Source organism: Solea senegalensis, linkage group LG16 (assembly GCF_019176455.1).
Source record: "Solea senegalensis isolate Sse05_10M linkage group LG16, IFAPA_SoseM_1, whole genome shotgun sequence".
NCBI lineage: Eukaryota > Metazoa > Chordata > Actinopteri > Pleuronectiformes > Soleidae > Solea > Solea senegalensis.
In genome coordinates this window covers 11359426-11374654 of record NC_058036.1, presented here as the reverse complement: position 1 = coordinate 11374654, position 15229 = coordinate 11359426, and the positions used below count along the sequence as shown (strand labels likewise).

The following is a 15229-nucleotide window of genomic DNA, read 5'->3' as shown; positions in this document are numbered from 1 at the left end:
ATCGTCATTTATAACAAGATGTCTGTGTAATTGCCGCTATGTTTTCAAGTTCATGTTATATATATGAATCTGGAAAAACAAACGTGTACTGAGTTTGTATAATGTATGTAACTTATTTGTTCAGCAGAGGCATGCAACTACAGGGCAGTGGTTATGCAAGTTGCTTAATATTTGCACACCTGAATTCACGATGTTTTCTTTTATTTGTTATCTCTCTTATCTAACTTATCATACCTTTATTTCATTCTCCATGTCAGCTTGACCTTGAAAAGAGCTGTGATGTCTCAAATGTTTGACTCTCATTGTTGGCACCTAACTGCAATTTTTTAGAGTCTGCTGCAATGAAACATGGCTTCTGTTCAAGAGACAAATGATCTCTCCTATCGGCATTCTGTGGTTGAGGTTGTTAGGTCTTTTTAAGGTGGAGGATCCATAGTTCATGATAAAAATGATAAAAAAATTTTTTTTAAAAAAGCTGCCAAAGCTGGAACAACTCTCAAACTTTCCATATGATAAGCAGAAACTTTCCTTATGAATGAAAAATAATTAATTATATTTATTTGTTCAAGATACATTTCACAAAAGTAGTGACCAAAAAGGGAAAAGGCTGAAGCTCATGGCTTATTTTATTATGATATCGCAAATAAAGATATCCATGATGGTATTTCACAGTAAAAATGCTTTGGAATGATAAAAGATATTTATGATACACAACGGTGTGGCCAACGGTTTCACACATTTGAGGTAGAATCTTATCAATGTGACGTATCATTTAAATAAAAGAAAAAAAAATCTGTGTGTACACAATTATACACAAGAACTTTGCCATTAGCCCCGGAGATTGTTGGATTAATCTCTAACACAGAAGAACACAGATCTGTGTCTGATGTGTGAACTTGATGAGTATGAGAATGAAATTCACTTTCTGTTTTACTGCACTATTTATATAACAAATCGCCTTTTCAGTAAACAGTGCTCTATTTGTACTGACTTCCTTTGGTCCAGATGACTATGAAAAACGTGTGCTCTAGTAAAGGAAATGTCATTATTGTTTTCATTATCTAATTCTTGTCTTCCTCTCGATAGAATGCAATGTAATAATGTGGTTTATTGATAGAGCGCTGCAACCTCACTGTTGGTGTCTTGTGAACGCACCAGTGAGAGCTTGGCACACGTGACATGAAAATGACGTAAAAATTAACATAAAATATTATGGACAAGTTCTAGAGAATGTTCCAATTCTAAGGGTATTCTTCCAAGTTCATATCGGAAAACAGCTAAGTCAAAATATTGTTTTATTAATTCATTTTATCTGTTTTGCAGCTTTTCTCATTGCATTGTTTTTATGTATTGGCGTAATTACATTTTTATTAGCTTGAAAGGGTCTGTAAAAGTTTAGCCTGAAATGCCCGTAGTGATTTTGTTGTTTTTAATGATGCTTGTAAGGCCCAATTGCACTCTCTGCAGGATTTATTTTAGCAATCTTTTTGCTCCTCTTTTTTTTTTTTCATTTTCACTCTGTGGAATCTAAAGTAATGGATAGTTCATTATCCTCCCACAGCACAAAGGTCCTAGGTCTGCATCCACTGAAGGACGGGATGTTAGCCTGTGACCTGACTGGAACATGTTGACCCTGAGGCTGTAGACCAGTTTTAGCCAGTGTAGGAACTTGTCCGGTTTTTGGATGTTGAAAGGCCTTTTGTTTGCTTGTAGCACAAGCACCCAGTGTCTAATCAGTCTTCCTTGAAATTAGTGTTTCGGAGGCAAAAGCGCTGAAATGTAAAGTGCATCACATTTGTTCACATGCCTGCCATCGACACAAATGAATGATGAACACGCTGACATCCACTTTGTGCCTCTGTCCGCATTTCCATCTGAATGATATGGAGCTATTCTTAGATCTGTGGGAGGATAGATGGGCATCGTTTAGATTTTCATTTTCAAAAGCTTCTCTCCTCGTTGCTGTAAGCTATTTTCAATTGACCGTTTCCCGGCGTGCAGCAAAATTCACGGGATAATGCTAATTGTGACGCACAAAGCTGTACTGTAGATGACGGCTGTGGAGTTTATTAGAAAACTGCAAGTTGGATTGCATTTGAATTTAATATATTTAGCACTAACAGTGCTGGTGTTATACACTCTGATGGCAGTGGGGATGAATGACCTGCGGAAACGCTCTGTTCTACACTGTGGGCACACCAGTCGGCTGCTGAAAGAGCAGTTTTTGTGTCCTCGTCTCTCTCAAGTCCAGAGCGCGGTCCAGGGCCGAGCCGGCTCTCCTAACTAGCTTACCCAACCCTTTCCTGTCCGTTTCAGCACATCCACTGCTCCGTCAGGCTGTGGCATAGAACATTAAAGACGTCACAAAAGTGTCATAAAAATGTCCTAACGGTGTTCAGCGTAAACAGGAAGTTGATTCTCTCTACCCTAGTTGTAACTCCTGTTCAAAAAGCACTTTTAAACAAAAACAATGAATAAAAGTAAATACAGGATTTATTTTCAACTGGCAGTGAGGTGAAAAAATTGGACACTCCAAATTAACTGTAGGTGTGAGCGTGAGAGTGAAAGTACTTAATAGTGTCCAGCCCATAAGTGCTTATAAGATTATACAAAGATGACACCACAGCATCTAACAGTATACACATCCACAAGTTCAAAGTAATAGTTATCCAGGAAGAAACAGCAACAAGAAAAGCAGTCATTACATTGTTTACATTATCTTTATTAAGGACCATGCAATTTCTATAAATCTGACTTAATAAAATCTCATAGATCTCATTCTTAAAAGAACATAACATGTACCCAAAACAAAAAAAAGTACCAGTATCACACGTTATCTGAGCACACAAGGGCCTCTATCCTCTCCTTCAATTAAATGTAAGGGTCAGTACAGAGTAAAATATTTGCATTTTTAAACACAAGACAGAATCAAAATGGATGGTAGCCGTACACACCACAGACCAAGTGTTTGTACACTTATCCAGCCACGTTTGACCATAACCTGACCCCTGTTGCAACATAATTCTTCCTGTAAACCTTTGTGGGTTTTTGTTGATGACAGTAAAAAATGTCAAGGAGGTGCTCCACCTTCTTTCTTAATACTCCCACAAGTAATTGTGTATTTCTCTGGACTGATGCTGGTCAAAATTACCAAATGTGGAAAATATTTAACACCAAGAGATAAAAAAAAAAAAAGAGGCTGTGGTTGGATGATGGAATCACGTCATCTCAAAAGACTTCAAATCACAAAAAATCATTTTTAAAATTGTTTAGAAAAACAAAAAACACGAAATAAACAAGTAATAATCGCTGAAATTGTGTGCTAATTTGTAGGAGGTATAAATATATAGAAAAGTAAAATAATAATTATGGTCTGTTGCTCAACACCATCATGTTTTACTGTTTCATACAATTTTACATCGTAGGATTTCTGATCAAGTAAAGTACAAGCCCCGGGGCCTGTATCGCAACATATGTGTTCTTTGACATTTGGAATAATCAAACAGGAAGTATACTATTTACATCCATCATGCACGCTTCACCTGGTAAACACCCCATCATCCACTCAAGCATTATTTCTAAAATGACACAATAGCATGTCCAAATGTCCCGAGACTGCATCGTTATAATGAAGAAGGAAATAAAAATAGAAAGCAGCCGCAGAAATCTTCTTCTGTGTGTCTTAGAAAGGAGCATTAAAAGGCCAATAAGCGGTTCTTTAAGACCTTTAACCTGTCCTCGGGGTATTCCCAGTGTTTTTACCCCAGATCAGGGGAAAAAAAAAAACGAGGGAGTGACTACTGTGGGTGGTTAGTCATCGGGGAGCTGCAGCAGCATGATTAAACAAGCATGTACTAATCACTAATGGAGCTGTGCTGCAGGACTGAATCAGGACGTCGTATGCATTAAAAAAAAAAAAAACGAAGGAGTATAAAATGATATACCAGAGGCATATGTCACGCCTTCATTTTTGACATTCCACAACTTCAGTACACAGCAGTGAGGGCTGGGTGATATCACAAGAACACTAAATATGTCATTTCCTTTAGTAGCAGTGCAGCAAAAGTTCAATCCATATTAATATACTGCTTATTCTTTGCCAAAACACACTTGCACTTCCAAAAACAACCTTTAATGATCCATATAGTATGTTTGTATGAGTGTATAATCATTTTTTTAAATATTCAGAGCTTTAAAATAGAATCTTCATATGTACTTCAGACAAGGGTCATGCTTTGTGGAGGCCACCGTCTTGCACTGCCATGTTTCTACAGTAGCCCAGATTGGACAAACCAGACAGAGCATGTGTTGTGTATGTTGAAATTGAAGCGTATTACTTCAACAAAGGAGAGCAATATCCTTTTTGATATACAAAGAACACCACATGGTGTGTGTGTGTGGAAAGGGTAGTGGGTACAGTTTCATTAGGTGTCACTACCTCTTACACGCTGCACTTGTAGTTGTATGACATACATAGCAATACGTGTCTATATCAAGTAATTTGAGCATATTAAACAGGATAATCTTTTGGACCATATGGGACAGCATATTTAAGTTAATTGTCCAAAAAATAGTAGTAATAGTTTACTATTACATATATTACAGGTCTATAGTCCTTTAACTGATAACTTAAGGGCTAACTATTGTCTTTTCTTTCCCCATTCTCCCACAGTGCTCTTGGAGGCTCATCTGCACTTCATATCCCAGCATTCCCTAGTGGTGGCTGCCTAATTGACTACGTCCCTCAAGTGTGCCAGTTACTCACCAACAAGGTAAAAGTGTTTTCAGCTGATACAGTATGGTTAAATGTAAGCAGGGTATTCAGTGCTTATTCTGCTTCGATCTTAATCCAGAACACCGCCAGAGCTGTTGAAACATACTTTTAAGGCCATTTGAAATCTCCAGCAGTTGATCTTCTAGCACGCACCTGGTTTGTTCACAAATGTGCCTGGTACCAAATGACCGGTCCGGGGGCCAGTGGTTGGGGACCTTTGCTGTAGAGTGAAAAAGCATTTTAAGGCTTAAAAAACGGCAATGGTTTGCGTCGGTTTACATTATTTCGTATTTGAATGTATTCCTTACTTCTCGTGTGCAGTATGTGAGGTGTATGAATCATTTATTCCATGTTTGTAGTCCTCTGTGCAGCAGAGCATGCGTCCACTGATGGATGGATGGATATGTGTGGTAATATGTGTATGTGTGTTCTGGCATCTGCCTTCGTGGGCGTACTGGCCGACCTCCATCGGCTGTCTGAGCTTTCCCTGTCCTCCCCAGGCTGACAGGTAGATATGAATTGTAGACGCAACCTGATGCCATATCCCTCAGGAGAAATGCCCCTCCCCCGCAGTCACCACACACACTTGCTGCACATACATACCCTTCATATCTTCCTCTTCTCCTGGACTCTGACCAGTACGTCTAGTGTGTCTGGAACACGTTGTCCCTGACTGACCTTCATCTTGCTGGTTGTTTAAGACACTTTTCTGGGAGATGGCATGTGGATAGCACAAATTAGGACTGTTCACACTTAGAATTAAAATGAGTCTTGGATTCGTCCTTTGTGACCACGTACGATCAGATCTGCTGTCCCCGCTCTTTATTCAAATACACACTCACGTCATAACTGTTTGCCAAAATGGTCTGACTGTACAGATGTGCAGTGGATCACAGCAGATTTTCGGACGTGTACTACTACTCCTGAAAAGCTAGTTTTACTCATAATGTCATCGTCACCATTTTTGCAGGATGGAAGACATCTTCAACGCACCTCATTCATCGCTCCCACAGCTGATGTTCCCAAATATGGTTTTTCAAATTCAGAATAAATGAGAAAGAAATGTAGCACTTATTTCACTGTATATAATTAATGCCCTCATTAAACAATAATTGGTTTCCAGTAGTTAGAATAAATGGGCTAAAATAATCTTTGGCATTTGCAATTCACAGGAATTATTCAGTAATAGATATTTATATCTATGAGAGCCCATGGTCGAGTGGAAGAGAAATGGGCCTGTAACTGCAGGGTGGTTGGGTACCTTGCTCATGTGTCCACTGTCACTATTTGGTTTGTGTGGAAATAGGACACAAGGCTTTATTCTGTACATTTTTGTTTACATCTGAAGCCAAAAAAAATCTCTACGTCATACTACTTTCTCTTCTTTAGGAACTTTAGATAAAGCGTCAGAGCTTTTCTGTGTGTTTTTACATCGATGTGAGACACATTTGTGGGACAAATATGCAAATCAAAGGCAAGGTGGCCATTTCCATAGCACCAAAAAGGAGGACACACTACTACACTACAATATAATTTTGTCCAGGATAATGATGGTATGATGATACAGTGATTCAGTGATTATTTTATGATATATGCATACAAGAACAGGAAAAAGTATTTCTTCACAGTATTTGTATTTATTCACAACAAAACATCTGTTTCAATAACTGCTTCTCAAAAAGTTATTACATAATGGAAGTGGCACAGGCGGCGTGTCTGTCGTTTTTATGTTTGTCTGCGGAAACATGTTTTTTCAATGTTTTTTCCTCGAGTACTTACATCAGCGTCACAGCGACAACTAGTGTAAAACCCACAAAGGTCGTCCTCACTACTGTTGCTGATAAAGCCATGATCTTTTTACCATTCAGAATTAAAAGATGATTCATCTCCGTCAGGTTAAACCGAGCCTGCAAACAGCAGCACAGACTTTTCCTTGCGTAGCCAACGCATGGAAGCCTTGTTTACGTTTTTAACCAATGATTTACAACATATTTGATCAGCACCACGTTCAGCCAATTGTTTTTTACCATACACATCAAGGCATTGAAAGTTGTGCTGCATTCCAGTGCAGCTCCGTAAAGGAGGACAACTGAGCGTCCGGCTGCGGCTCTGACGGACGTCAGACAGGGTATTTGAAATCCAGACTGTCCTCCCTGAATCCGGACATGTGGCCACCCTAGTAGGAGCAGGTGCAGTGACTCACGATTGAGTGGGAGACCGCTGTTAAAGGCACTGAGAGTGTGTTTGAGGAGGAATTGAGCTAACTATGGCTCCTGTGTGTCATGGAGCCATATTTTTAGACACGAAAAGACCACTGGAGCTTCACATGTTCTAACATATGTAGTGTGTGAAGAAATGCTGCATTTGCTCTTCATGATCTTCAGTCATTTCTGATCAGTCGTTTCCTCTCAATTGTTTTTGATGCGATGTTTGTTTTGACACAACTATGCAGCCACATACCTCAGCCATGACTGTGACTGTGACTGTGACTGCTGGGTGAGGGCAGCACCTGGCACCTGCACGGAATTTACTCACAGAAATCAGCTTGTTAAGATAATAGGCCCCGTGAGAATCTCACCCCTCCACTCCGAGTGTGATATGCACACAAGTGATGAAATGACACCAGACAAGGAATTCAGCCAATGTGGATTGAGTGTGATACTTGTTGGCATACAGGTCATCAGTGATGATTAAAAAAAAGAGAGCGAGAATGTAGCAGTTGTATGACAGGTTACTCTCCATCCACCACTTCCCGACACTTCACTTACATGTATTATGTATGAAGTGTTAGACAAACACATTTCATTTTTCAGGAAGCTGTAAAATTAAGATCATTCTTGATAGATATTACTTGTAAAAAGGGATTTCAGCCCTTTTAAATCATTTCCATAATTTAGAGAACATTTCTTTTCAAAATCACATCACCATTGTTGCCTTTGTACATGCCTTTCAATAATAGAAAGAAAAAAAAGAACTCTCTAAAAGTGTTGCTTTTAGATACCAGCGCTCCACGTTTGTCAAATGCGAGTTAAAAGGTGACCGAGGTTTGCAAAATTAATTGCTAAATAATCAAAATTGAAATATGACAATTTATTATTCAAATCAAAAGGCACTGCAATTATTTTAGTAAGATTTAAAAGAGCATGTGCCAAAAAAGCACTATAATATAATTCTGTTGGTTCAAAAATTTTGTTGTAACATTAACAATTTTTTTCTTTTTTATATATTTAAATGATCACTCATATACTATTTTGAATAGTATCACTTTATCTATAAACAAAATAACTTTCGAATTCATGAAAAAATCATACAGAACAGATACATGCCGTAAAATCTATAGGAATAAAGAACATTACATTACATCGAGTCAGGCAAAGTCTAACACAAAACAAACACATGTATTGTCATGACAAAAAGAGAGCAAGAGAACGAAAAAGTCACATGGGTAGAAAGACAGAAGAACAGACAGCAGGAGGACACATGGACAGACACACTGGCAGGTAAATGGATGGACAGACATACATAAGGCTATAGTTCTTTTGAGAAAATTGGTCATTACATTCTGTATTCCATGTTTCCAAATTGTTTTTTAAAGTTATGGTTTCATTTTTTTTCTTGTTTGATTTACAGGTTCTCTTCAGGTTCAGGTTCTCATGAGACACGGGTCTTTTTACATCTTTTTTAAAATGAATTGATGAATAGATGTCAGACGAGTCACTCTTTATATTGTCGAAAGCTGGGGGTGGTGTGAACGAATGCGTATGTGACAGCGAGAGAGGAGAGATTTCTTAATCACGCAGCAGGAAGCACTCTCAGCTCTATTGCATCACAGCCTTCGCAGACACTTACATCAACACAATAAATGGGTACATGGGCAAGCGAGGGAGGGAGTAATGGGTATGGACAGGTTTGAATACCTGCAGAGCAACATCACCTGTCTTGCATCACTCAAACCTCCAGGCAGCCAATAGGAGGCCTTGGTTTTGAGTTTCAGGGACAGAGACGGGGGCGGGAAAGCCTTGCCCAGTATGGGTGTGAATGTTCAGTCATCCACACTTCCCTTGAAGCAGGAACACACACTGTCAGTGTAACTCAATAAACAGCGTATTGAATATGTGGCCTTGTTGATTTTCAGGACAATAAACTGCCATTGCCGCTGTTCAGTGTCAACCTAACTCAACAGGCGGCTGAGTCATAGTGTGTGTCTGTGCTGAGCAGCTCTTACAGAGACACACCACTGTGTGAATCAATGATTATCACTTTATTCTTTGGAACCACGAGCATGCAGTTGCAGTGAAAAACCAAAAACTATCTTCAGCTCTATCTGTGGCTCTGGTCAGACCTGCTAATAAAGTGATAGACCAGCTGACCACTGACTTTTTTCGAACGATCTCCGAGAACCAGCCTGAGGCGGCTTCACGCTGGATGCGCGTGCTGTGCGTGACTGCATCAGCAGTGATCTGCCGTGTCACACCCAGCTCTGTAGTTCAGAAAGAGTTTGCCTTTGTAAATCATAACAATAACCTATTTTAGTGTCACTCTTCTGTCACTAAATACCAGGACTCTTCATGATGAAGCTGCACATCAAACATCACATCAAACATAAACAGTGGCGTTCTTTTGCTTTGAAACTGTAACAGGATGTTGTGATTTACGACGGATATAGAAACTGAAACTGCGCTCTCTGTTTTTGCTGTGAGAAACACAGTTTGGGTGAAATTAGGCACACGAAAAAGAGCCGCAACAGCCCAGTCAAGTTTGCCTGAGTGGCAGCTTTTATCGCACGCTCTCTCTTTTAGTGAATACTTACCTGCCAGTGGGGACGCAAGTTAACTGAAGACTCCGCTAACAAAATCTACACCTGCTGAACCCTAACCCTGATTTTCTCTATTTACTTTGGTGCAGGACAGAGAGCAGTTTATAAAATTCAGTTTCCAGTCAGAGAAAGCCCATCTTACTGTAAGATGAAGCAGCAGACATATTATAGTCTAAACAGGTGTAGTTAGTGCTGACAATACTTGTGAACCTCATTTAAAACTGGCGAAAGTCTACAGGCTGTTTTGTTTAATAATCAGCCCTGAGCTTAGGGCACACAGCCCTATTGTAAGGGCTGAACAGCCAATCACCAGTGTGGTTGACTGGCTTACTGCAGGCTGTCTCACCTGCCCACGATACTCAGCCGTCAAGCAATCCCCGAGCTTCTTAAGATAATCATTAATCACACCTGCCTTAAGACACCGAAGACAGTGGGGGAGGGTGAATTTTCAATGTCTCCACCTGTCGAATTTCCCCTCTCGCCGTGTTTTTCAGGTGATCTTGAAAACTTGTTGCCTCATAGCGAGTATTTCAGCGTGGGATTTTTGTTGGAAATGATGGGATACGGCCATTGCTGACGAGTAGCACTTGCTCTGGGCTGTTAACGTCAGTGTAGACACTACAAAGACGTAGAGACGTCCTACCTTAAACAAAACACAACACTGCTCTTCCTCCTTCCTGTTGTAATGCACAAGGTCACCGAACATTCACGTTGCTTCAAGCGCTTTAGCAAAAAAATTAAGCAAGTCCATGTCTAATTTTTGGTAGAGACTTTTAAGATAGGGTTTATTCTGCCTATCGCAGCTGAGATTGGCACAGCACCCCCCGCGGTAGATAATGGATGGATGGATTTTTAAGATAAGTATATTTGGCTGTCAAGCGGTGAGCTAAAGACTTTGCACTTTTGTGGCATTTAAATTTACCTGTACAAAGATTGCACATCCTACTGCTTTTGTGCTCTGGTTTTAAAGTGAAAGCCACCATGAAAAAACTTCTTAACCAGGAAGACTTTCAGCATAATGTGCACAGTAGCGAGGGTGGCCATTTCCATAGCACCAAAAAGGAGGAAACACTACTGCACTACAATAGCATTATGTCCATGATAACGATGGTAGGATGATACAGTAAAAAATTCAAATTAAAATGTTATGTAACAAATAAATAAAGCTGCTTCATATCAAGTACATGAAGGTTGATAAAGTCATGCTCTTTTGACCGTTCAGAATTAAATATGTTTCAATGTTTTGGCATTACTGTCACGTTAGCCGCAGCAACAGCACCACCGCCGTTTCCGCCTGTAGCCAACACATTGAAGCCTTGTTTACATTTTTAACCTTTGATATATTATATCAAACATGTTTGATATCAACACCACTTTCACTTACCAACAAACTCAGTAAAAATATGGTTGATTTTAAGTCTATCAAGAACGATATATAGAATATGAATAAGACTGGAAACTCCATAGACAAAATCTGTGTTTTTATCTTTGGGGACATGGGAGTTCCTGATCTCCTGCTGCCTTGATTGGTAAGTTTGTGTCACTGATGTAAATTGGAACAACACATTTCGAATGCACATTTGAAATCACTGATGGAGGCAGCAGTGGATCGACATCTCCTGCGTGCTGATCTTCTGTATGAGCTTTAGTGCAGTCAGTGAGCAGCTTAGAAAACAACACAAAGTGCAGTTTGCAGCTGTTATTATCCTTTTATATGGTTTGTGTTAAAAAATGCTTTTGCTTGCAAGCTAAGGCACATAATACTGTATGTTTTGTCTGACCTGAAATAAAAAAAAAACATTCTATGCAATTATTTGCATTTGTGAACCTCTTTATCTCAGTTTCAGATCGCCTTTATCTCCCCACTGTACATGTTTATTTGTCTTTGTATGCACTGACCTTTCCAATTTGTTCTCTCTAGGTGCAGTATGTTATCCAAGGTTATCACAAGAGGAGAGAATATATCGCTGCCTTCCTCAGCCACTTTGGAATGTGAGTGGACGTGTTCAGTGGCCATTCATTTGTCACTAGTGCCTCTTTTTTTATTTTATTTTTTGTGAAAATGAGACACAATGGCACTTTGGCTGCAATGATTGTGCATGTGTGTGTGTGGTTTGCAGGGGGGTGGTGGAGTACGATGCAGAGGGTTTCACTAAGCTTACCCTTCTGCTCATGTGGAAGGACTTTTGCTTCCTAGTGCACGGTAAGGAAATGACAAAAACCCCGTCGTACATTCGCACCATAGTCTGTGTCTCAATCTGCCCGGATCCCACCTGACGCTGTTCCTTGTTCCTCTGCTCCTGGTAGTGGATCTGCCGCTGTACTTCCCCAGGGACCAGCCCACACTCACTTTCCAGTCTGTGTACCACTTCACCAGCAGTGGCCAGCTATACTCTCAAGTGCAGAAGTCTTATCCCTATAGCCCACGCTGGGACGGCAGAGATGGCTAAGAGGGCAAAGTAAGTAGTATATGCAGCATTGAACTTTTCTATTATACAGTTCTCGCTCGGCTCGACTCGACTCGACTCGTCTTTTTTGCTTTTCCATGAGTGAGAGTACCTGTTACCTGCCAAGGCTCCAAGCTCGCTGAGCCCATACTAAAATGTGTTAGAAGAGTCATGAGCGTGATGTCCAATCGTTGCCGAACTGTAGATCAGATCAAAAAAACTCCTGAAAACCAACATTTAACAAGGAAATGTCTGAAATCTCAATATTTAACAGAGGATTCTGGTGCATGGAGCGACAGCACTGCCGAAAGCCAGCGATCGCGAGCCAAATCACAACCCGTTCAGCTGTTTTTCAGGTTCAGTGACTGTGTCAGACGGAGACTGCGCTCCGGTGAACTGATCTTTTTAATGGACTGATTCTGATTCAGTTACACCGAAAACAGCCGCTTTGCTCGCCACTAGTTTGTGTGATTGTGTGATTGTGTCGCGTGTAACGTCACAGAAGTTGCATTGAAGATGCGCTGCAGCAAATGTGAACCGCACTTTAATTTGGACGGTTCACACCTGTCATTAAAATGCACCCTGTGACCACATGTGATCACATCTGGCTTCCCCACCCTTTATTCAAATACACACTTGATATCGTGACTCTACTGTCAGTGTGTTTGTGTTTGCAAGCGTAAAAGACAAGATTAGCTCTACTCACGCTGCTGTAACATGAAATAAATTGCAAGTATGTGAAAAACAAATGTGTGTTAATCACAAACGTGATGATCGGATCAGTGTCAATATTCTGGCAGTGGCTGCAAATAAGTTAGCATAGTGTAAAAAAATAAAAAAAACTGCCACAGATCAGAGGATGTCAGCTCGGGGGGCAATTTCTAATCCTTCCTGAGGACACAGTGGGTTATTGCAGCTCAGGAATGTGCGCCACACGAGTCCTCAAACCACCTCAGAATGTGCTTTTTCGTGATTCGATCCAAGGATGCATTCAGGACAGATTGGGAGTGTTCAGACCTGTACTTAGCCCAATAAGGGTTGTTAATACCAGGTCTGACAGGCACTGGAAATGGGCCTGACCTTGTGAGTTTGTCCGATGCTTTGAAGCCGTGTAAACAATGATTGTCACATTGGGATATTTAATTTTCTGCCCACCACCACCCACACCACCCCTCTCTCTTTGTCTCCCACCCAGGGCGTACTTCAAGAGCTTCATCCCTCAGTTCCAAGAGGGAGCCTTTGCCAACGGGAAGCTGTAGTGCTCTCCAGCTTAATGACGTACCTGGAGAGTTGCCTGTGGGAGTGTGTGTCTGTTGTGAGTGTGAGTGTGTGTGTGTGTGTGCATACTACTGTGTAACTGTATGAGAGTGTGCAGAGTGAAAGAGTAGAGTGAGAGTGACAGTGTGCTTATTTGCACACGGACTCTGAATTCCATGTTGTTTGGCCTTGAAGTTATTACCTCTTCAGTCAGTCCCTTCACTTTTTTTTATCGTACTTGTAGAGAGAAGCCACTTAGCTGGAGAAGTCTAGTCTTTCAGTCACCGTACTGGCTGCACCAATTCCTGAATATCACCATTGCTATAGAGCACTAAAAAAAAGGGCCTTTATTTTGAAAACTGACAGGAACTTAATTTGACGTGTAGCCCACTGCCCACTATCTCTGTTGGATAGCGTTGTTTTATTGTTTTCCTATTGTGTGCCAACGATGCTGGCTTCAAACAGTCGAATGTCAAAGGGCACTAAGCTGTGAACAGACATTTGTTTGCACTTGTAAACATGTTTTAGAAATTCATTTGCCGCGTTTTCTTCCACGTTGAACTGTGCGTTCATGTGTGAAAGCACAACTGGACATTGCAAATGACTACTTTCATTTCGCAACGATTTTCATGTCTGAAAACTACGAAAATAAATACTTGTGAGAGTGTAACATGTGCAAGAGAACCTGAACGTGGTTCCTGGCTGGCAGGCAAAGGTTTTTTGTTTTTTCCGGAGGAAGTGGTCACCATTTTCTTTTCAGTCATTCATTCATATCCTCTAGAGCCAATTCCAACTAGGGTAGACAAACAATCATTCACTCTCATAGTCACACCTACCGTGTGTCCATGTAACCTCTGCATGCTTTTGGGGACCGCGGAGAACCCACACACACACACACACATGCCAACTCCATACAGACAGACCCTCAGTTGGACCAGGTCTGCTGTGTTCACACCAGTTCACATACAAATGCGATTTGTGATCGATGCGACACGTCAAACGCTCCAACGCTCGAGCTGAAAATGAAGGAAAGACTTATAGTTCTTGTGTGTGGACACCCGGAGCGCTGTGACACAAGTTGCTCTTTGCATTTGTGGATCTCTTGTGGAAACGTCTGCAGAGAAGAAACCGCCGCTGTGTGTGGGTCCGCCATCCGGAAACCAGACACAGCTTGGTGAGTTTCAGTGTTTACTTTGGGAGCTCCGTATGGATGAGAACCACTTCCAGCGATACGTCGGATTTCCCGATTTCCCGCGACGCAGAGGGCAACAGTGCTAGCCGCTACCCCACTATGTGGACCTTACTGTCCTCTGCTCACATGTGTGCACATGTGCCGTAATGTCTTAATGTGGCGTTGACGTCAGTCGGCGGATGGCGGTTTGGGAAGGATCCTGATATGTGAAGTGTGACGTAGAGCCACAGCACGGAGAGGCAGGGTATGTGTGTACATGGGTGTACTTGCCCATGCATGGATGTGCACTAGCATGTGCTTGAACAAGGCTGAGTGTGTGTGTGTGTGTGTGCTTGTTTTCATCATTAAATATTAGGGTCATAGTTAGGGGTTCTTCTCGCCCTCAGGCGCAGCCCTTTGCTATTTTTATTGTTGGTAATGCAGCAACTGTCAGGTCTAATTGAGAACTATAGAGTGAATGTATGTGGGGCGTTTAACAGCATCAGGGCTCTTAATAAAATAATTAAAATAGCAAGAATGTTTTTGTCTGTTTTTTGCTCTAACCTTTACTGACCTGCTTTCCAAACATCTCTGTTGTCACCCGCGGGACGAGCAGGAATGTTGGAGAGGGGAAGAAGTTCAGAGGAGGAGCAGCAGCAGCGTGATGGGAAGCATCTTAAACAGGCACGAGCAAACGATAGTTTAACTTGACAGTCAAGTCTAGACATAGTTTTTTGGCGTCTTGATGTTTTTTGTATTGCTTA

At 41.1% G+C, this 15229-nt stretch overlaps 1 protein-coding gene across 1 annotated transcript in view; it reads left to right on the top strand.

Moving 5' to 3' along the window:
• Window positions 1-15000, top strand: part of babam2 (BRISC and BRCA1 A complex member 2) — an 84206-nt gene extending 69206 nt beyond the window's left edge. The window contains exons 8-12 of the mRNA XM_044047821.1: window positions 4673-4772; window positions 11512-11582; window positions 11711-11793; window positions 11898-12049; window positions 13233-15000. Of these exons, the coding sequence (XP_043903756.1) occupies window positions 4673-4772; window positions 11512-11582; window positions 11711-11793; window positions 11898-12040 (397 nt within the window). The 3' untranslated portion in view covers window positions 12041-12049; window positions 13233-15000. The remainder of the gene's footprint in view (window positions 1-4672; window positions 4773-11511; window positions 11583-11710; window positions 11794-11897; window positions 12050-13232) is intronic.
• Window positions 15001-15229: the final 229 nt, after the last annotated feature.